This window comes from Aethalodelphis obliquidens, unplaced genomic scaffold (assembly GCF_003676395.1).
Source record: "Aethalodelphis obliquidens isolate GAN/ISIS:26980383/991018 unplaced genomic scaffold, ASM367639v1 scaffold63, whole genome shotgun sequence".
NCBI lineage: Eukaryota > Metazoa > Chordata > Mammalia > Artiodactyla > Delphinidae > Aethalodelphis > Aethalodelphis obliquidens.
Genome location: NW_020838007.1, coordinates 10,168,617 through 10,189,812, shown reverse-complemented (window position 1 = coordinate 10,189,812; position 21,196 = coordinate 10,168,617). Strand labels below are relative to the sequence as shown.

The following is a 21,196-nucleotide window of genomic DNA, read 5'->3' as shown; positions in this document are numbered from 1 at the left end:
GTTCAATTAAAATAGAGGGAAATGTCTATTTTAAAGAATAAGATCAGGGACTTCCCTGGTGGCCTGGTGGTTAAGAATCCGCCTGCCAATGCAGGGGACACAGGTTCGAGCGCTGGTCTGGGAAGATCCCACATGCCGTGGAGCAACTAAGCCCGTGCGCCAGAACTACTGAGTCTGCGCTCTAGAGCCTGCGCGCCACAACTACTGAAACCTGCGCGCCACAACTACTGAAGCCTGCGCACCTAGAGTCTGTGCTCTGCAGTAAGAGAAGCCATCGCAATGAGAAGCCTGCACACTGCAACGAAAAATAGCCCCCGCTCGCTGCAACTAGAGAAAGCGCGCGCACAGCACTGAAGGCCCAACGCAGCCAAAAAAAAAAAAAAAAAAAAAAAAAAAGAATAGGATCAGCTATGTTATTAGCTGAAATCTGAAAACAGATGTTTTCAACTTAGGACAATGGTCCTCTAACACATACTTCTGTGCTACAAAACGGTGTGGATTCTTTCACTGCGCTTGAAAATCCTGACAACATCTCCTTATGCTGCTTAAGTAGATACTGTGGGACAGGAGTAGAAAGAAAAATACTACTATGTACCCGCGAAGTTTACTGTTAGCTCAGCTTTTTCTAACATATTGATATCAGATCAGGTATACTAACAGACTTTCCAAGTGCTCCATAACCTGAAGGAAAGAGGATGTAAAAAAAAACAAAAAAAAACCCAACACAAATACCTTCTTTCTGAAAGAATCTTCCCTGAAATAAATAAAAGCCTGTGGATTTTCATTTCAGTCAGATTTGGGAAAAAGTACTGGTGTTTACAATAAACTTTAGATTACAAGTAAGATTTTACAGCTTTGTCAAAATAAACGCACAAATTTGGCATTAATGTATTTCATTTAGACACAGGTACTCTTGAGCATGCCTATCCATTCCATTCACAACTGGTCTGAAGGCATTACATTAAATATTTTAAAGTGCTGTAAAAGGTAGAGGAACTTTTTCTAAATACACCTGATTTCCCCATTTACAATTCTAGTTTCTGTTTTGATTTTCTGAGTTGCAACATATAGGATTATTAAGATGATGTTCACCTCTTTTTCCCCCTAGACTTCCTGTAACAGGGCTTTTTGAATTTAGAAGCAACTTCAAAAACAGTACTAAAGACAGACTTCCCATACTGCTGTCTTCAAAAGCATATGGGTTTTCAAAACAGAAACACACACACAGAGGTCCCGAGAGCTCACAGGAACGGTTTACTCTGCCCCACCCCCACCCCCGGCGTCTCATCCTCCTGGAGGACAGGAGGCCCGCACTCACCACTTTCTCTTTGGACCGCAGGACGCCCAGCTTCCCGAAGCGCACGTGGAAGGGCGAGCACTGGTAGGAGCCGTCCTGCTGCCGCACCACCACGACATCGATGCAGCCGGACAGTGTGGCCTGGTTAATGCCCTTGTAGAGCTCCTTCACAGTGACAATCACCTGCCCGGCCAGCTGCCCCACGTAATTCATGGTTTGAGACTATAAAAGACAAGAAAAAAAAGCGGATGAGATGTTAACGCTGAGTTTGTGGGTCTAATGACAGCGACAGAGAAAAGACCGCAGGGCCTAAAACTACATGGCTCGTCCGTACTCCAGACTGTGATTAGCCCTGCACACGCTGGGCCCCTGCGACTCAGGCTGATGCGCCCGCTTCACACTTCCATGTGTCGGCAGCCCCACACCGTCCGTCCGCCTTGCTGCTGACAGGCAGCCCAGCCGGGCATGCAGAAGTCCCCTTTCCCTTTCCAGCATCGCAGATCGGGCCTGCTGCCACTAGGCGTTCCCCGCAAAGTTCAGAACCCACAGAGACCCCCAAAGAGCCCCGACTGCCACACGGCCCTCCTGCCCAAGACAACTGGGGACCTGGGGAAAGTGCATCCACTCCGACCAAGCAGCTAAGCAGAGAAGTGACTGAAGATCACCCCATCACCCCCAAGAGGAACCTGAAATCACGCAGCTCCTGTTGGAAGGTAAGTGAGAGATGGGTTTTCTACGGAATTAATCGACTATGGTTCAGAGACACGCTAGATTAACAAACAAACTGGTGAGCTAGGCCGGGTCTAAGCAATTTATAACAGTACTTTGAAGGAAAATCCCTTCAGTGCTTCAACACAACTCACTAGAACATATATTCACGTCCCACAAAGTTCAAAGCACAGAAAAGGGTTTTAATCTTGGACCTTAACTGCAATGCACTATTCAAATCAGGGTCACCAGACTGTAAAGGGTCCTCCAGAAGGGGTCAAAAAGGCGGCAAGGGTACCCAACCGGGGCGCAGGGCCACCACACGCTTCATCTGGCCACAGGATGGGGGGCTGTGCCCCCAACTCTTCATTCGTTAGGAAAAAATAGCCACACTTTAGTCCTAGGGCTGTCAAATTTATCCATACGACCACAGTTCTCTCATTAGACACTGGCTCTCCTGGCAGAGTGTTAAAGCACAACTGAGCACAACTCATTCTCCTGAGGACAGGAGGGATGCAGATGGAACCAGAGACCCCCCACAGCTCTGCTCATCCGGAAGCCGACTTCCACCCAACCAGAGACCCGACAGCCTATTCTGCAGGGTATTCACCATAAGCACGGCTGTCTTTCTAAACCCAGATCAAAAGCCTTTGAGCTACCTGGAGTTCAAAGTTACATGCTCAAAAAAGTCCCCAGAGGGCACATTCTACGCTGTCAGGTAAGTCCAAAGCTGAACTAGAAGAATGCCATCCACGGGACAACCCAGGGACCTGCCAGCACCCCTGCTGCAGAAAAACCCACTGCTCTTCACAGGAGAGCCAGCACCCACGGGCAGTGCCCGGATTTCCTGCTCTTATACCCAGTAATCAAGGCCCATCAGTTTAATGCCATGGAGCAGAGCCACAATAACTTTACCCTGGAAAACGTTTTGAATATTTTAAAGCTAATGCTACCAAGGCTCCAAAACGCACTTACAGACAGAGCTGGCTTTGAGGATGTAAACCAGCTGCAAAACGTACCAATAAACAGCAGGATACAGCGGCAGGCGTCCTTTATGAGGCAAATTCTAAAACAGCTACAAGCTGGTATGATTTCAGGTCTACAATAATTGATTTGAACTCTATAGTAAGGCCAAATTAAGCACGTATCAAGCGCACAATAATGATTTCTTAAATATTCATGGGATGAATGGTCAAACGAACCATCAACAAAAGAGAATAAAAAAGAAACGTGCAGGAGTGTTTTATCAGAATATTCGCATTACATCTCATATTCTAAAAATTAACCTTGTATTGTGATAATTGTGGATTCACATACATGTAGTTGTAACTAATAATACAAAGAGATCCCACGTATACTTTACCCAGTTTCCCCCAATGGTAACATCTGGCAAAATTCTAGTGCAGTAGCTCAACTGGGTATCAACTCTGATTCAGTTAAGATTCAGAACATTTCCATCGTCACAAAGACCTGTCCTATTGGCCTTTTATAGTCACACACACACCTACTTGCCTTCTGTCTGCCCTCCCCCCCTTAATCCCTGGCAACCACTAATCTGTTCTTCATTTCTGAGATTTTTGCCATTTTTAAGGAGGTTATACAAATGGAATCACACAGTATCTAACCTTTTGGGACTGCCTTTTCCCACTCATATTTCTATGGAGATTCATCCAGGTTGGTGCATGTATCAACAGTTTGTTCCCCTTTATTGATGCCTAGTAGTTCATGGTGTGGATACACCATAGTTTAACCATTCACTTGTGAGGAACAGTTGAGCTATTTCAGATTTTTTGGCTATCACAAAGAAAACTGCGATAAGCATTCACGTACAGGTTTTTGTGTGAAAATAAGTTTTCAGTTGACTAGGGTAAAATGCCCAGGAATGTGACTGCTGGGCTGAATGGGAATCGCATGCTTAGTTTTTAAAGACACTGCCACCAGAGTTGCTGTACCATTCTCCACTCCGGCCAGCAATGTCTGAGAGATACAGTGTCTCTGCATCCCTGGCCAGCACTTGGCATTGTCACTACTTTTTATTATAGCCATGATGACAGGTATGCAGTGATACTGGTTTTAATTTGCATTTACCTAATGGCTAATGATGCGGAAAATTAAATTTTGTTTTATAAAAGAGCACTACAACTAACTTAGAGGAAAAGGGAATAAACATCTTTTTGTTCCTTATTTTTGGGGTCACGGTGTACAATTTTTGTATGTTAAGAATGTCTCCAAAAACAGAAGTGAAATGAAATTTAGTCCTAAGTAGTTCATCTTTTCATTCTCTTTTAGTATTTTTCAGCAACCTAGAACAGTCCATCAGAATTTTTATATTCTGTAAGTAACATGTGTTCACAACACCCTTTTTGCCTGTCATAGCAAACAGCACCCACGTAATCAATCTTTGTATTATGCTTGACTGATGATGGCAGCAATTTTAAAATGAATTTCGTTACAAATCTAAAAAAAAAATTCCTAACAAATTATATAGGGCTTTTCTTAAAAGAAACTGAAAAATGATAACTTAAGCATCTACATTCAGCCATAAACAACAGTCTTATAAACTAAATGTGTCATAAGCTTACATCAATTAGAGGACAGAATCCATAATTAAGTGTAACTACATCTATTCGAGATGATTTTAATTACCATGGTCAAAGGATATGCCGCTATACAAGAAAGTCTATTGTGTAAATGCCAGTTGCTAAATGTAGAAAAACACAGGCTGTCACATCACTGGTTTTCTCTCAGCAGATATAAAACAACCCTGTTCATATCACGAAGGCTGGGAAAACAAAGTAAAGGGAGGCCTGGTGCCTCCACAGCGGGGACAAGGGGCACCCTATCCAGGCTGGGGAAAGAGCTGGGTAAACAGCTTCCTCTTTAAGCCAAATCTTGCACCTAACTCTTTACTTCTACACGACCAGCCCAGCAGGAGCCACGATAGAGCCCAGTGAGAAAAGAGTCAGGCCCCTGACACCAGTCTGTCCCCGTCAACACCTAGGGAAGCGGGACTCTGAACAGGGGCAGAAAAGACAGAGGATGAAGTAACCCACTCACATGTGGGGGACACCCCCACTGAAGACACTGGCTTTTGAAATAAAGATTTAAAAATACAGCAAAATTATATACATCGTAAACTATTCATCACGTTTTATGATCAGTGAATGATGAGGGAAAAAAAGAGGGGGAAATGAATTCAAGAACAGAGTGACAGAAGACACATGAAAATTCAGAAACAAGACAAAGACAGCAACTAATGTAAACATGCACACACAGAAGGAGCAACGTGTGCCTGAAGGATGCCCACAGAGCCGCATCCCTGTCCCCAGGCTCAAAGGCACAAAGGAAAATATTAAAATGCACTTACTGATTCTCAGAACTGGAAAAAGTTATCCAGTCCTGTCTTTCAACAAATACCAAAAACACTTTTATCACATCTCTGAAATACGGTAATGTTAACAATCATCACAATTTTTTGAGACCTCACTATGTACCAAATTCTCAAGCTTATACATGCACTATCATCTCAGGACCACTTTATAGGTGGTTACAGGTATATGTTTAAGATAATGAAACTGAGGCTTGGAAAGGTGAAGTATTGTTATGGACTGAGTGTGCACCCCGCCCCCCAAATTCCTATGTTGAAGCCCTAACCCCTCGTGTGACAGTATTTGGAGGTGGGATGTCTGGGAGGTAATTAGGCTTAGACAAGATCATGCGGGTGGGGCCGCATGATGAGATCGATGCCCTTAATAAAGGGGGGGGGAGGGGCTTCCCTGGTGGCACAGTGGTTGAGAGTCCGCCTGCCGATGCGGGGGACATGGGTTCGTGCCCCGGTCCGGGAAGATCCCACATGCCGCGGAGCGGCTGGGCCCATGAGCCATGGCCGCTGAGCCTACGCGTCCGGAGCCTGTGCTCCGCAACGGGAGAGGCCACAACAGTGAGAGGCCCACGTACCGCAAAAAAATAAAATAAAATAAAATAAATAAAGAGATGAGGAGACAAGAGCATGGTCCTCACCACGTGGGGATACAGTGAGAAGGCGGCTGTCTGCAAGCCAGGGAGAGGGCCCTCACTGGGAACTGAATTGGCCAGTACCTTGATCTTGGTCTTCCCCACCTCCAAAACTGTGAGAAAATCCTTGTTGTTTAAACCACCCAGTCTGTGGTATTTTGTTATAGCAGCCTGAGCTGCTGAAGACAAGTATCTTCTTAAGCATCATATGCTACACTGCTTTTCAATTCTGGGATACTTCCAGTAGACAGAGACTCACCCCTTTCATGAGGAGGCTTATCCCAATACCAGACAGACAGCCCTGGTTACTAGGTCCACCAGAAATCCCACTGCATATGTACCACCCTCTTCTAAAGGACACCACCACACACCAAAGAGTTTACTGTACAACCCAACTGGGTGTCATCTATTCTGAGATAAGCATTCTTAGTCCTTAAAATAGCTGAAATGACTGGGTTTACTTTCACTTTTATGACAAACTAGAGAACTGACTTCCTTTAAATGGAAGATCCCAAACTAGACACTATGGCACAGACAGGCCTGACCAATGCCCAATCCACTCAGTGCACAGTGTGTGTCTGGGGCCAGGCTTCCATGCTGAGAGCACAATGCACACGAGCCGGCTAACATGCTGGGAGCTCCCAAGACAGGGAGGCACTTACAGATCGCTAGACTGACAACGGAAAGAACCAGTAGACAGTAACCGACTAAAATACTTATTAGAGCCCAAATGGCCCTTCACACACAAAACCAACAGACCAAATAGTCCTTCATGCATGAAATTCAGTGGTGCCCACGATCAGACTTTTCTTATCAAACATTTTAAAGTAAACATACACTAGTATCTGGAATAGATGGGCAGCTTTCAAGATTCAATTATTTACCAAAGGTTTAAAGGTTTGCTTAGCAGCTTTTCCTGAGCATCAGAGAAACTAAAGTCAATCATCGTGATATGCAGTAGAGATTTATAAATGGAATGCATCAGTAAGTGGGTTCAAATAAAACCCCCCTCCGATAAAAACTGCCCCCAAACCATTTAAAGGTGACATGTTCAATCAAAAATCACTTTTATTAGGGAAGAGTAACCACAGAGACATAGGTAGCTATTAAAATATTATGATTTCTAAATTGTTATCAATACAAAAATGGATACATTGTTAACCACGCTTATATATAATCAAAGTCTGTTTCGTAAGCTTTAAGTTTACCTTCTTAATGCTGGGTACTACTAGTTAGCTGGTACTACTAGTTACTACCACTAACAAACACAACTACAGCTGTTACACGTCCATCACATGTCAAGTGCTGTGTTAACCTGTACATTATCTCATATAATCTTCAGAACCACCCAGGACTTTGGTATCAATATTCCCATTTACAGGAGGGAAGGGAGGCTCAGAATTGTCCAAGGTCGCTGCACTTAGTGGTAAAGCCGATATTCAAACTCAAGTCTGATACTGGAGCCTATGTCCTTAACTGCATCTCTAAGTGACAGAAATGTTCTAAGCAATGATGATAAAAGCCTTGATATCCCCAGATATCTTGCTGCTTCCAGTAACAGGAGCATTATTTTCACATAATGCTACTTGGTTGGCCACACAAATGTGAAGTGATTACAGGGTCCAAAAAAGCCACACCCACCCTCCTGCCTCCCTGCAGGGTTGGCCACCACCCGCTGCTGGACACCCCACAAAGTGGATGTCCTGAGAGATCACGAGGGACAGAGAAGAACAGCTTTTATCAAAGAACTTGCCGTCAACATTCCAACTGTCCGCTCACAGACAGAATGTGCTACGAGGGAACAGAACCTTCTAGAAACTTCAGGAAACAAACACTAGCATACCGTGACCTCGTACCATCTGGCTCCCACCTATGCTCCAGGCAACCAAGCTTACATTCTGCATTTGAGTAGCACTTATCTTTCAAGAACTTTCTCAAACATACCTCACTTGACCTTCAAAGGGAGTCTCGAAATTTCATTTGCCTGCCTCCCCCCCCACCCCCCCACCGCAAGATCTGCAGTCACTTCCCCGAAGGTGCAGCTTCTCCCGGCTGCACCCCGGGAGGGCAGGGGCCCAGGGGACTTGCCTGTCCCCCGGGGGCTTAACTCAGTCAAGACACGTCCCAGGGCCCAGGAGACGCCCTGGGGACAGGTTCCCGCAGAGACTCAAGGCAACACCTCTCCGTTCTGTTTTGTCTCTTTCACCATCAGAGCAGAATGCCAATGTGTTTAATTTTTCTTATTTTATAGTAGCTGCCTTTAATTCTTGCTTTATAAAATCAGAACAGGAAACAGCAGCACCAGGAATGTCCCTCGCCCTCAACGAGGGGAGGTCCTCAGGCTCAGGGCCCCACAAACAGACGGTCCGTGAGCCCCTCGGACCTTCTGGAGCCCCAGGTCCCTGAGAAACGCCGCTGGCCGTGCACCCACATGCACTGCCCCCAATGTCCTGTCCAGAGCACGGGGTCAGGGCCCCGCAGGGCAGGGGGCTCCGCCATCCCCAGACCACAAGGCCCCGTGCGCGAGTCCACAGACCAACAGCCAGGGTCCCCCGGCAGTTCTCCACACGGCCTTCCTGTCGGGATGGAAAAGGAGGGCTGTGAAAGCGTTATCCAGGAAAGGCCCCTCAAAGGAATACCTCTGCTGACTGAAGTTAGAAACAATCACGCAGGACTGCGTGACTCCTGCAAGGAAAACACAACAGAGGATGTGTAATCCACCTATCAAAACAGCCATCATCCCAGGCTGTGTCTGGGACGATTTTCTTAAGAGTCAAGCAAAACTGAGTACCTGCTTCTTGCCAGGCACCACAGTAAGTCCCTACGATAGAAAACTCTGCCCTCTTTCCCTCAGAAGTCCTGGGCCTAACAAGAGAAAGAGGCATAAATACTGTCTTAATTTACATAATACCTTGTGATCACGCTATTTTGGTGACTTAGGAAGACTAGACAAAGGGAGAAGAAAACCTGCATGGGAGAGTCAAGAAAGGCTTCAGGAAGCAGAACATATTTGTATTTGTTCTAGGGGCGAAAATGGCAGGGTTTATCAGGCCAAACAAAGGAGGTTCCTGGAGGACAGGGACTGGGGAGGGTACGTGGAGCCTGAGGCAAAGGTGAGATGATGCAAGGCCTTGGACTCACCGTCAGGGCATCTGGGCAAGCAGCCAGGAGCAGGCAGGGGCAAGCGGGTGGGGAGGACGAACTGGGGAAGAGGAGGCTAGAGGCAGAGACCACCTCGGAAGCTCTTACAACCAATTCCAGCAAGAGACAGCACAGCTCCAAGAGCAGAAGAGGCAGAGAGGGGACTGAGGCAGCAGGGCTGTTCTGGGAGGGAAGGGAGAGGACAGTCAGGATCAAGCCACAGGTTCTAGGCGGAGCTAGAAACACATCTGGCACCTAGCTGGGATTCAGCAAATATTGTTTAAATGAGTGAAGAAATCAACTTAGGGAAGCAAAAAGGGCAGATTTGGTGGGGAACTTCCCAGTTAGGAGGAACTTCAAGAATTTTACTTACTATACTGGTTCAAAATTTTTCGTACATGAAAATCATCCTGAACAGTTTTTAAAAACGCAAATTTTCTTGAATTTTAAAAAAAGTTTAGGGCTTCCCTGGTGGCGCAGTGGATGAGGGTCCGCCTGCCGATGCAGGGGACGCGGGTTCGTGCCCCGGTCCGGGAAGATCCCACATGCCACGGAGCGGCTGGGCCCGTGAGCCATGGCTGCTGAGCCTGCGCGTCCGGAGCCTGTGCTCCGCAACGGGAGAGGCCACAACAGTGAGAGGCCCGCGGACCGCAAAAAGAGGAAAAAAAAAAGTTTAATAATTGATTATGAAGATGAGCCAGATTAGGGAAGCAGATCCATGTAAAAGAGCCCCTATGGTAAAATTCCATACCTATTCTTGCTGCTTCCAAAGTCACTCTGGTAAAAAGGACTCTGCAAAGGCTTAAAGCCTTGGGTGCTGGGAAGACGGGAGTGCTGGAACTCTTCCTGAGCTGGCATCTGGACTTCTGCTCAATGGCTCACTTCTCTATGAGCTCACCACACTGTCTACAAAGTAGATGAACAATTATCTCGGGCTGAGTAATGTTCAACACAGGGAAGACACTTTGCCACCACAGCAATATATGTTCTTTCCTGAGGTGAGGCCTAAGTTTATCAACTATTTGCTCCAGGTTTTCAACAGATACAACGAAAGGAAGAACGTAAGTGTCACCTATTTCATCTTCAAAAACCATCAATTCCCCGCCCTCCACCACAGTCCCTGGTCCAATAACTTTCAAGACAACCCTCCAAAATCCAACACCAGTTTTCTTCTCCATCCATCAACGACTTTGGCTGTCAATCTAATATTTTATTTGAGGAGCAAGGATGTTTCAGGCTTCTTGGATGAGAAGGCGATGGGAACAAATAAAGCCTGTCCACAACAGACTGTGAACACCCAGAGCACAATGGAAAAGAAGGTCAGAAAGAGATGGGCAAGGACAGTCAGGAAGAAAGCAGGAGGCGGCGCAGGGCTGGGTGGGCCCAGGGTGCCCTCCCTCCCCACACAGAATGGCCCACGTGGTCACTGTCCATCCCACCTCCAGACCCTCGGTTCTGACCAAGGAAGGAGAAGTGTCGCCGCTTCACCGTCGCCCCAGAGCCTGGCACGGTGCCTTGCAGGAGAAAGTCCTTAAGGAACATTTCTGGATCAAGGAATGGATGGAGCAATGAACGCGAGGTCTGGTGAACAGAACAGCAAGGAGGAGGAGCACACACTATGTACTGCACTGTAACCTAATGAGAGAAGTCAGAGGCAGATGAAGAGACTGTGTATGTATTTTTAAATGTATATGTATGTAACGTACGTAAATATTTTTTTAAAAATGCCAACAGTGGAGGCCAACCCGACATTCCGATATCAATGCTCAGATATTCAGAACTTAATGCTTTTCTCCAGATGCTCCTGAAGATCTCACCAGAAAAACCTGGATAAATCTAGTCTACGTGGGTGACAGTTAAGAATGACACCCGCCTCCGGTGGGTAAATCTAAAAATATCCCTGTGAGAACAAAGGACATCCGTGCAGGTTGCTGTGCAGCGCTGAGCAGCCCGCAGCCGCTGTGGCGCATGAGCCCGGGTCTGGGGGGAAGTCAGGGGCCGGGGCAAGACGGTCACGAAAAACAGATGACACAGGACACACTCAGGTCATCGTTTTCTACCAGCCAGTCTACTTACAGGCAGAAACGCCCAACACCACAAGGCACAGCCTTCACAGTAAAAGGCTGGTCGCAATAGTTTCATTTTCCTAAAGCTCAGCAATGTACCTGGACGTTCATTTTCTTCAACAGAACTGTAACAGAGCAAGGGGAGCTAAATGCTCTCTGACGCCTACCTTCAGATGTCACTACGCAGAATAAGATGTGTGGCAAGCAGCACACGAGGCGGCGGCCCCAAGGACTTTCCTCAGCCCCCACACCACTCCCGTGACCAAATCTGCTCCAAACCCGGAGTCAGCTCTATGAAGCTCCATGGTTCTCACCCCTGCATTGCTCTTCACCGCTTTTCCCTTCAGTTCCCAACGGCAGGGTAACGAAGCTTCTGGCAATTTAGTTCTTAGCTCTTCTTGTCGTGGTGTAGAATATGCCCAGTTCTAATCTACCTGTACCTGAGGTGACAGACCAGAGTGTTACAGGGAACGCTTAACCTCACCAGAGACGAGAGAGAAACGTGGAAGCAAAATCATTAAGAAACTGTACTGAGTTTAAGACTCTTTCTGATTAATCATGAAAGACACGAGTCAACCCTTGTGCAGGGGTTACACCTATCAGCACAGAAAAACGAGCTAAGCGTGCAAGCCGGCTCTGCTACGAAACGCGGGTTAAGATCCAGATCGCGGGGCCTTGGACTTACCAAGACGGGTTCTTAAAACTGAGGCGCGCTTTACGTGGAGCAAAATTAACCCTTTCATAGTTTTAACCACGCAACCACGTAACGATCACCAAAATCAAGACACTCAAGACACAGAACTAGACGGCCGCCCCAAATGCCCCCATGCCCTTTTGTAGTCTATCCTTTTTCCTCATCCCAAGCCAACCACTGACCTGTTCTCTGTCCCGATAGTCTTGCCTTTTCCAGAATGCCTTATCAATGGAGCCAGAGTACGTACCCTTTGGAATATGGCATCTTGCACTTAGCATCACGCGTTTGAGATTAACCAATATTCTTGCAGGTATCAGCAATTTGTTCCTTGGTGGTGTTAAGTAGTATCCCACTGTATGGATGTCCCAGTTTGTTTATCCATCCACCAGTTGATAGACACCTGGCTTGTTTCCAGTTTGGGGAGACTACAAATGAAGCTACTAAAAATACCTGTGTACAGGCTTTGGTGTGAACATAGCTTCACTTCATTTGGGTAAATACTTAGGAAGTAGTATTGTTTTAAAGATGTCTTCAGTGCACTCAGAGGAGTTTGCTATTAAGATAAATTCCTCCTTAAATCATTGTACAAAATGGTAATAATTTAACTGTTTTATGAGCTTGGATTTTCATATATGCGAGTTTCTTAAAATAGGTCCACTTATACTGGTGACAATTCAAACTCTTCATTTACTCACGTCCTAACATTTGAAACTACGTGCAGCCTTGAGAAACCACATGTAACCTAAGCTACAATTCAGTACTCTTCCGTGGGGCAGTGATGGGGTAAACGCCATTGTACACACCTCATCTCACTGAATCTTCCCGGTTAGGTGAGGTAATGTTAGCTTAGATGCACTGAACAAGCAAAAAACTGGGGCTCAGAGAAAACAGGCAACATACCAGGAGTCAGGCAGTTACACAGTGACAAGCACAAACAAAAGCTCAGATACGTCTGCCTCAAACGCCCGGGCTCTTTCTGTATCCTGGGGCCACAAGCTCCTAAACACACCAATGCCAAGTTTTTGTAATTTTCAGGGCTACGAATGAGGAGGAATTTCATAAGTGCTTTTAGAAGGCCACGATTCTGCCGCATGCTACCACACACGAAAAATGTTAACGCTTTTCATTAGGAGTAGCCCTCAAGATGTGATTACATTATGATCATACATGTATGTTTTAAGGAACATGTTCTCATCCTAAACTTTCTTGGATAAGAACTTGTGGCTAACCTATTTTGGTGGTGATCACTGATAACTATAAGCAACTGAAAATAAAACAGGAAATCTGATTGGCTCACTTTCACACATGAAAGGCACACAATCTTAGCAAGTTTCTATATAAACCATACATATGTAGTATTTTCAGTGATAACTATCACTTTAGTCCAGACATTGGTAGGATACAATTTCCTTTGAAACATATGACTTTATTTGAAGTTCTTTCCATTTACTCACTGACCTAGAAGTCAGGAATTGACATCAGGACTCTTTTGCAATTGAAATTACAGCTGTGGGATGGCAACAAATGGACATATTCTTGGAGTTTGCAGGTCTACAGAAAGACATGTTAAACTTAATCCATCTCCCTCTCATGCCCTCAAAGAACCTTAGTTAATATCACAGATAAATTAAGTTCAAATTTTCAACTTGTCCCAATGTGTTAATTCCCTGGGTTGAAAGGCTCTCCACTTGCATCACATGGTACCTGGTTAAGCTCAGGTAGAAACAAGCCAGATGAACGATCCAGAAGGATTTGAAGGCCACTCGCTGCAACTACTTTAACTAACGTCACAGCTGCTAACCTGACAAGCACATGGAGGTCTAAAGTTCACAAACCAAACATCCTCAACAGCCAAGGCTGAAGGGCTTACCCTCTTGATGTCTGATAAGAGGAAATACCTGCTTTCGAAAGCAAGCTACACTTCAGAAAAAAAAAAAATGCATACTGCCTTATCAAAAAGAAAAGCAAGGATTAAGATAAATTTGGTTTTAGTGAAATTTAGGGCAACTGGTGTGTCACTTGTTTGCATGGACTGTGTGTTTATTAATATACACACGGCCTTCCTCTGCATTCAAACCACTAAACATTCCCCCTCAGGTGTGCTCAGTTTCTCTGAAAAAGTTTTGTAAGAATGCTAGCCATGAAAATGGATGGGTTTCTACTCCACTACAAAGACCTGGGGACTTTTACTCCTAGGAGGCTGAGATCCCTTAGTTACAAGGGCTAAGAGGGACATAAAAATTCTTTTCAAGATTTCCCTGGTGGCACAGTGGTCAAGAATCTGCCTGCCAATACAGGGGACACGGGTTCGAACCCTGGTCCAGGAGGATTCCACATACCGCAGAGCAACTAAGCCTGTGTGCCACAACTACTGAGCCTGCACTCTAGAGCCCACGAGCCACAGCTACTGAGCCCACGTGCTTCAACTACTGAAGCCGCGCGCCTACAGCCCGGGCTCCACAACAAGAGAAGCCACCGCAACAAGCAGCTTGCGCACCGCCAACAAAGAGTAGCCCCCGCTGGATGCAACCAGAGAAAACCTGCACGCAGCAATGAAGACCCAAAACAGCCAAATATAAAAATAAATAAAATTTTAAAAATAAGTAATTCTTTTCAGTGTCAGAAGAAGTGACGACTAAGCCAGAATGGAAAACGATGATTCACCAAGTCGGAGACTGTCCATCAGTAGTGAGTACTCAAAGCCACAAGAGCCTTTGGGTCCAGATTCGTATCCCCAAGTCTGAGTAATCCCAACACCTGGGAAGCTTCTAAAAATACAATTTCCTAGAAGGAAGGCTAACATGAACCCTGTGGTGGTGGACAGGCATCGGAAGTCTCCATGGACGGATGGACAAGTACAGACGTGCTTACACCTGGGCTAGAACACGTGTTTAATATCCCTCCTCCCTCTGCCACGATCGAGAATCAAGGACACTAGAAGCAGCACGCACACCTAGAGCCCAGATCCTAGTTTCTAAATACCATCCTCCAGGGACTTCCCCGGCGGTCCAGTGGTTAAGGCTCCGTGCTTCCACTCACTGTAGGGGGCCTGGGTTCGGTCCCTGGTCGGAGAACTAAGATCCCACATGCCACGGCCAAAAAAAATTTTAAATAAATAAATAAATACCATCCTCCAGTAAAAGGTCCCAAGGCTGGGACATCTCATGGTGCGAGAAAGTAGGAATCCGGTGCTCAAAATCAAAGGATTAGGGGCATTTTAAAGGAACACAGAAGCCAAGGTGAAAGAGTGCCCAGAACAATCTGAGCAACAAAATAAGGACAGATTATAACCTACAGAATATTCTTGAGGCCACACTGATATAAATCAGAAAAGTAGGGAGAAGGGACAGATTTCTCTCAAAGATGAATTCCAATGAATAAAGAATGAGGGAAATAAAAGACCCCTGTTAGAACACTACAGTACCTGTGGCAGACACAGGATGTTAAAAATAGAGGATGAAACTTTGAAGAGAAACAAGGTCTTTGTATGTTCTCAAGTTATCTTCCCCAAGATATAAACTCCTTGCCAAAGGAAAAAGTAACTTCACAGGAGAGAAATCTGGCAGACGCCGCCTTAATATTAAGTAGGGAAACTCCCCAGTAACAAGAGAACCAACACCAGGGACCCCTCATGACTCACTGACAAGAGCACGTCACTGCCGTGCTGTTCCTGCCACAAACACACGACCTCCACCTAATCAGGAGACACCACAGACAAACTCCAGCTGAGGGGAGCTCCAGAGTAACTGACCAGCACTCACCTCAGCAGTTTATGTCACAAAAGGGAAGACTGAGGGCGGTCAGTGACTGGAAGATGACAGACGTGACCAACTACACGCAAATCCAGGCTGGATCCTCCAACAGAAAAGGCCTGTAGCAGGAAAAATCTGAACAAAGTCTGCAGCTTTAAAGACAAAACAATTCCCGGGCTCCACTGCCTCCGCAGTTCTGACTGTCTGTCTGGGAAATCTATATTTTACACTTAAAGCTCAGCAGGGGCTCTGGTGACCGTCCAGCTCAGCAATCACCCAGAAGGCCTGAGGAATCCCGATGGCCAGGCCACCCCAAGTGACAGGGACAAGTGACCCCAAATGGCAGCTTGTCAAGCTGTGTCTGATGACCGCAGGCAAGTGCGTCAGCGCTCAGGGAGGGACAGAACCCAGGGGTGTGCCTGTCCTGTCCCGCCTCCCTTGAAGGAATGACATTTCCAACATAATTGCAATCTTCTGAGTGTCTATTACAGTTCCGGTTATGACTTCATGCTTTGTTAGAATGTAAAACAAAGATGACCAAAGGTTTTTACAGTCTCAGCTACTGCCCCTTGACCTGACTGAATGCAGCCTCTCTACGGGCAGGTCAAGTGGAGTTCAGCCGCATCTCAGCAAGTGACACACTCTAGAGATAACACAGCTCCCCTCCAGCCTTCCCGGAACCGGCTTCAGGCACGTTTCTGACGAAGGTCTTTTCCACACAGATCCGGGCTGAGGCCGAGATGCTACACCAAGGGCACACACAGTTCTGACATGATTTCGTCGCAGAGATGAAACGATATCCAACAAAATAAGATCAGCATATTGTTATTTCCACCCATTGAAAAATACCCTTCCTAAATGTCTTAAATTAAGCAAAGATGATTCTAGGTTATGCAATAGGCTTCAAAGAAGAAACAAATACAAAAGATATATATATATATATATATATATTTTTTTTTTTTTTTTTTTTTTTGCGGTACGCGGGCCTCTCACTGACGCGGCCTCTCCCGTTGCGGAGCACAGGCTCAGGACGCGCAGGCCCAGTGGCCATGGCCCACGGGCCCAGCCGCCCCGCGGCACGTGGGATCCTCCCGGACCCGGGCACGAACCCGCGTCCCCTGCATCGGCAGGCGGACTCCCAACCACTGCACCACCAGGGAAGCCCTATATATGTATTTTTTTTAGAACAAGCAGCAAAACAGCAAAAGTATCAAATAAACATTTTCCCTACTTTCAAAGAGACAATGTACGGTACCTATGCAAGAATGATTCTAGAAATGGTGTCTAATCTTTTCTTCAGAAGAACTGGGTTGGTTTTGAATTATTTAATACCTAAGATATGAATATAAAACACAAATTATATATAATGATAAGAGTTTTGCTGAGAGAGGTTAACGTTTTTTTTATATATATAAATTTATTTGTTTTATTTTATTTTTGGCTGCATTGGGTCTTCACTGCTGTGCGCGGGCTTTCTCTAGTTGCAGCAAGCAGGGGCTACTCTTCGTTGCGGTGTGAGGGCTTCTCACTGCAGTGGCTTCTCTTGTTGCGGAGCACGGGCTCTAGGCGCACAGGTTCAGTAGTTGTGGTTTGCAGGCTCCAGAGTGCAGGTTCAGTAATTGTGGCACGTGGGCTTTGTTGCTCCCTAGCATGTGGGATTTTCCAGGGCGAGGGCTCGAACCCCGTCTCCCCTGCATTGGCAGGCGGATTCTTAACCACTGCGCCACCAGAGAAGTCCCGAGGTTAATGATTTTATTCTGATCCTTTCAGGGAGTTGTGTCCAATCCCTCTAGACTGCACCGACATCTGGTCGAGACAGCTAGAGACACGGGATGGAATTCCAATCCTATGCACAAAGTGGCCCTGGACCAGACCTGCAGTCCTGGGCTCACCCAGGTCTATGGGGCCAACGGCCGGGCTCCCAGGACCGAGCATCCAGGCAAACTAAATAAGGTGCTCGTCACACGGCCATCTGGTGGAAATCTGTCCAGCTGTGCTACTCACAAACTCAGAGCAGCAAATAATTCAGACATATTAGTAACAGCAAACAAAAAGATCTGTGAGGGCTTCCCTGGTGGCGCAGTGGTTAAGAATCGGCCTGCCAATGCAGGGGACACGGGTTCGAGCCCTTATCCAGGAAGATCCCACATGCCGTGGAGCAACTAAGCCCGTGTACCACAACTACTGAGCCTGCAAGCCACAACTACTGAGCCTACGTGCCACAACTACTGAAGCCCTCATGCCTAGAGCCCATGCTCCGCAACAAGAGAAGCCACCACAATGAGAAGCCCGCTCAAGGAAGAGTAGCCCCTGCTTGCCGCAGCTAGAGAAACCCTGCACACAGCAACGAAGACCCAACGCAGCCAAAAAGAAATAAATAAATTTATTTAAAAAAAAAAAAGATCTGTGAGCACCTAGTGGATTCAGTGTGGCACGATAAGTATTTGCTGAACGAAGAGATTTTTGTTTCAAGCTGGTGGTTCAGTCACGCACCACACAGCAGTGCAGAGCAGCGTGTGCTTTAACAGTGGGCCACCACTAAGTCTCTCCTGAAAACAGATGGAGCATAAATGCAAAATGGATAATAAATAACTTTCAAACAGCCTGTACATACTTCTGGCCACAGCCTCTAAGCTACCCTCCCCCAAATTCCTGAGCTCATCTGAGATCTCAGTATTAACAGGCAATCAATCAAGTTGTAAAAACAAAGATTCTTGGAGAATGTGCTCCCCCAAACTGCCTGACTGGTAACATCACCACATTTCTGTGAGGAAATGAAATTCTGTGCAGCTAAATATTTAATTAGTGTTGTGACCACTGTCCACCTAGAGGAAAGCATTTGGTTTGAGATCCATTCACCAGTGTGGTTCCAGGATTCCGTGAGGCAGGGGGTGATATCAGATGCACCAAGCTGGGGGCGGCCACTTCTGCACCCAACTCAGCATAAGGCACTTGCCCCGCCTACAGGGTGACTTGCTGTCTTCCACCTCTGTTTATGTTACTGCATCGCGCAGTAAACAATATAAACATACAAAGTTCTCTCTGAAAAAGGGGAGCTTTTTAGACTCGAGCAGGCCCTTTGATAAAGAGCACAGAGGAGCGAGGACGGCCTGAACAGGTCCTCCTAACCCCCGTGCAGGGGTTCTCACCTCTAGTAAGAGCGGCCAGATGCACTCCAGGGCCCCTTCCAGCTCTAACCCACAGAAAGACTCGATTCTAGGAGCATTTCTTAGGATTACAATTTTGGCTAAGAACTCCTGTAGTACATTCTGCCCTAATTTAAAAAATGCAAAGTAATTTAAAATAAGTGGGGGAAAATAAGGCCAGCAGATTATTTTGTAACTTCAAGGTTATTTGAATATGAAATAACTTGGCCTTTTCCTTGCCAAATAAAGGAATTATATTCTTTTGTTTAAAAATTATAGAAGTACGATTTTTTAAAAAAATTCCCCATTTCTAACAAAGCCCAGAAGTTTCCTCATGGTTTTTTAAATTATGAGATTTTTACATTTACATTCCAAACACATAAAATCATCTCCTTTATGATGGAGACTTTCACGTTCCAACAGGAGGTGTGCGCAAACAGCATACGACCAGCAAGGAGCGTCGGGGTCACTGAGGGCCTGGACCCTGAGATTCCCCCTCACCGCCCACACCCAGGTTACAAAGTCTCCTACACAATCAGCACAGCTCATTCAGCCGATAGCAAATCCCGTGTCCTGAACACCAGCCATTCAGAAAAACCAAGTTTCTCTTGGAGCTGGGAGGTGACTCACGCAACTTCAATGTTCTAACGTTAACACAAAAAGAAATGTCATAAAATGCAGCCCAAACACCGGCTGCCCTCGCTCTAGAAGACACCAGCAGCAGGAAGCAAACTTCTTCCTGTGATGAGCGGTTTGCGTGTGCTGGTGCTACTCACTAAATGAACTTTTAAACTATTTCACAGCCAGCTGTGTTCACCCTTCTCCCTTCTGACCTTTACAACAAGTGCGCAGGAATCCGTATATACATATACTCCGTACTATTAAAATGAAATTTCAAAAGTAAATGACCTCTCTCCGTAGCCCCTGACTTCCATTCCTAGTCAAACGATGTCTAGTTCCACCAGTTCCCGAGATCCCCAGCGAGTACATTTTTGCCAACAGGTCCAAAGGCAAAAAGCACACAGATGTGTAACATTTTTAAAGGTGACAAAAATTTGCACAACTTTAAAACTAAAATCAACCTGATCATGAGCCACAGATTTTAGAAACTGTATAATTTGTCTTGTTTATTGTACACTTGTTTTCATAAAAATGTACACCCCTCATTTTCTAAAAGCTACCTTCACCTCACTGTATTTACTTCAAATCATTTTTACAGAAAAGGCTTCCATGGGTAAAGTTAAATTATATTGTCCTTAATTCACCTGATTGTTTCCTTAATGCAGACTTCTAAAACTTACACTTTCATGTGACCTGTTTTATTTTATGTCTCATAAGAGAGGAAACTCTAGATAAAAAACTCAGACAATCTGCATTTTTCCCCACATATTTCAAGATTAGAAATTCTGTTTGCCACCACAGGAGAAAAAAGACTGCTGTCACTCTTCCCCATCACGTATCAGAGTAAGATGCCAGTTGCAAAATATTAGTTTAGTTTTCACAAATATTTGGCTAGGACAACAAAAATCATAAAACAAACCAACAAACTCATAGAGAGAGATCAGATTTAGGGCCACCAGAGGCAGGCTGGGGGATGGGGAACTGGGTGAAGGCAGTCAAAAAATCTGAAAGACAGGGGAAAAAACCCAGAAACCTTTTCAATGGTTTTTATTCCTCAACTACTACACTTAGATGCAAAGAGAATGTGAAACGAGATACATTTCCTGGGAAACCTAGTTTCATAAAAATTCTCAGTTTAAAGCAGCAACTTCATTTTTTTCTAGGCAGAAAGTTATCATTTGTTAAATAATAAATAGAAAAGGGGAGAGAGACGGTGTAGAGTGAAGGAGGGAGAGCAGGTAGCCAAAGATTCCTGTTGAATACAACATTTAAAAGTTAATAAAATTCATTCTGATGCTACATTTTCCAAGGAAAAGGCATCAGCCGATCTCCCCGGCGGTCTTCCCGCCCCCTCCTCACAGCATATCCCAGGTGGAGAAAGCGGGGAGGCAGAAGCTGGTGGATGTAACTCACCAAGATGCCAGCAGGGGCCCTTCCACCGTAAACACCTTCAGCAACCTTCTCCTCCTCATCTTCACTATCATCTTCCAAGGAAAACATCTTATAACTGAACTAGTTCATCAGAATGTCTTATTTTCAGAGATGAAGGCACACTTCTAAGTTATCAAAACAGAAAAGCTGTTCTGCTGGGCAAACTGTCTGCAGACACAGTAATATGGTTAAAACTGAAAGGAAATGGCTCTTCAAAAAAAAAAAAAAAAAAAGCAATGTATGCATGACTTTACCAGTAAGATTTGCTGAAAGCCTCAACCCTGTCCCTCTGAAGCAGATAAGCAGGGGCATGGGATGGGCTGTGC

The 21,196-nt window shown here is 45.6% G+C and overlaps 1 protein-coding gene across 6 annotated transcripts in view; it reads right to left on the bottom strand.

The window, feature by feature from the left end:
- LPIN2 (lipin 2) overlaps positions 1 to 21,196 on the bottom strand; it is a 103,695-nt gene that overhangs the window by 36,067 nt on the left and 46,432 nt on the right. For 3 of the 6 annotated variants that reach the window (XM_027088784.1, XM_027088783.1, XM_027088786.1), the window contains one exon: positions 1,319 to 1,519. In XM_027088784.1, coding sequence (XP_026944585.1) covers positions 1,319 to 1,510 — 192 coding nt within the window. In that variant the 5' untranslated portion in view covers positions 1,511 to 1,519. Of the gene's footprint in view, positions 1 to 1,318; positions 1,520 to 20,852; positions 21,001 to 21,196 lie in introns of those variants that run through there. The other 3 variants (XR_003429118.1, XM_027088782.1, XM_027088785.1) reach the window with 3 other exon arrangements.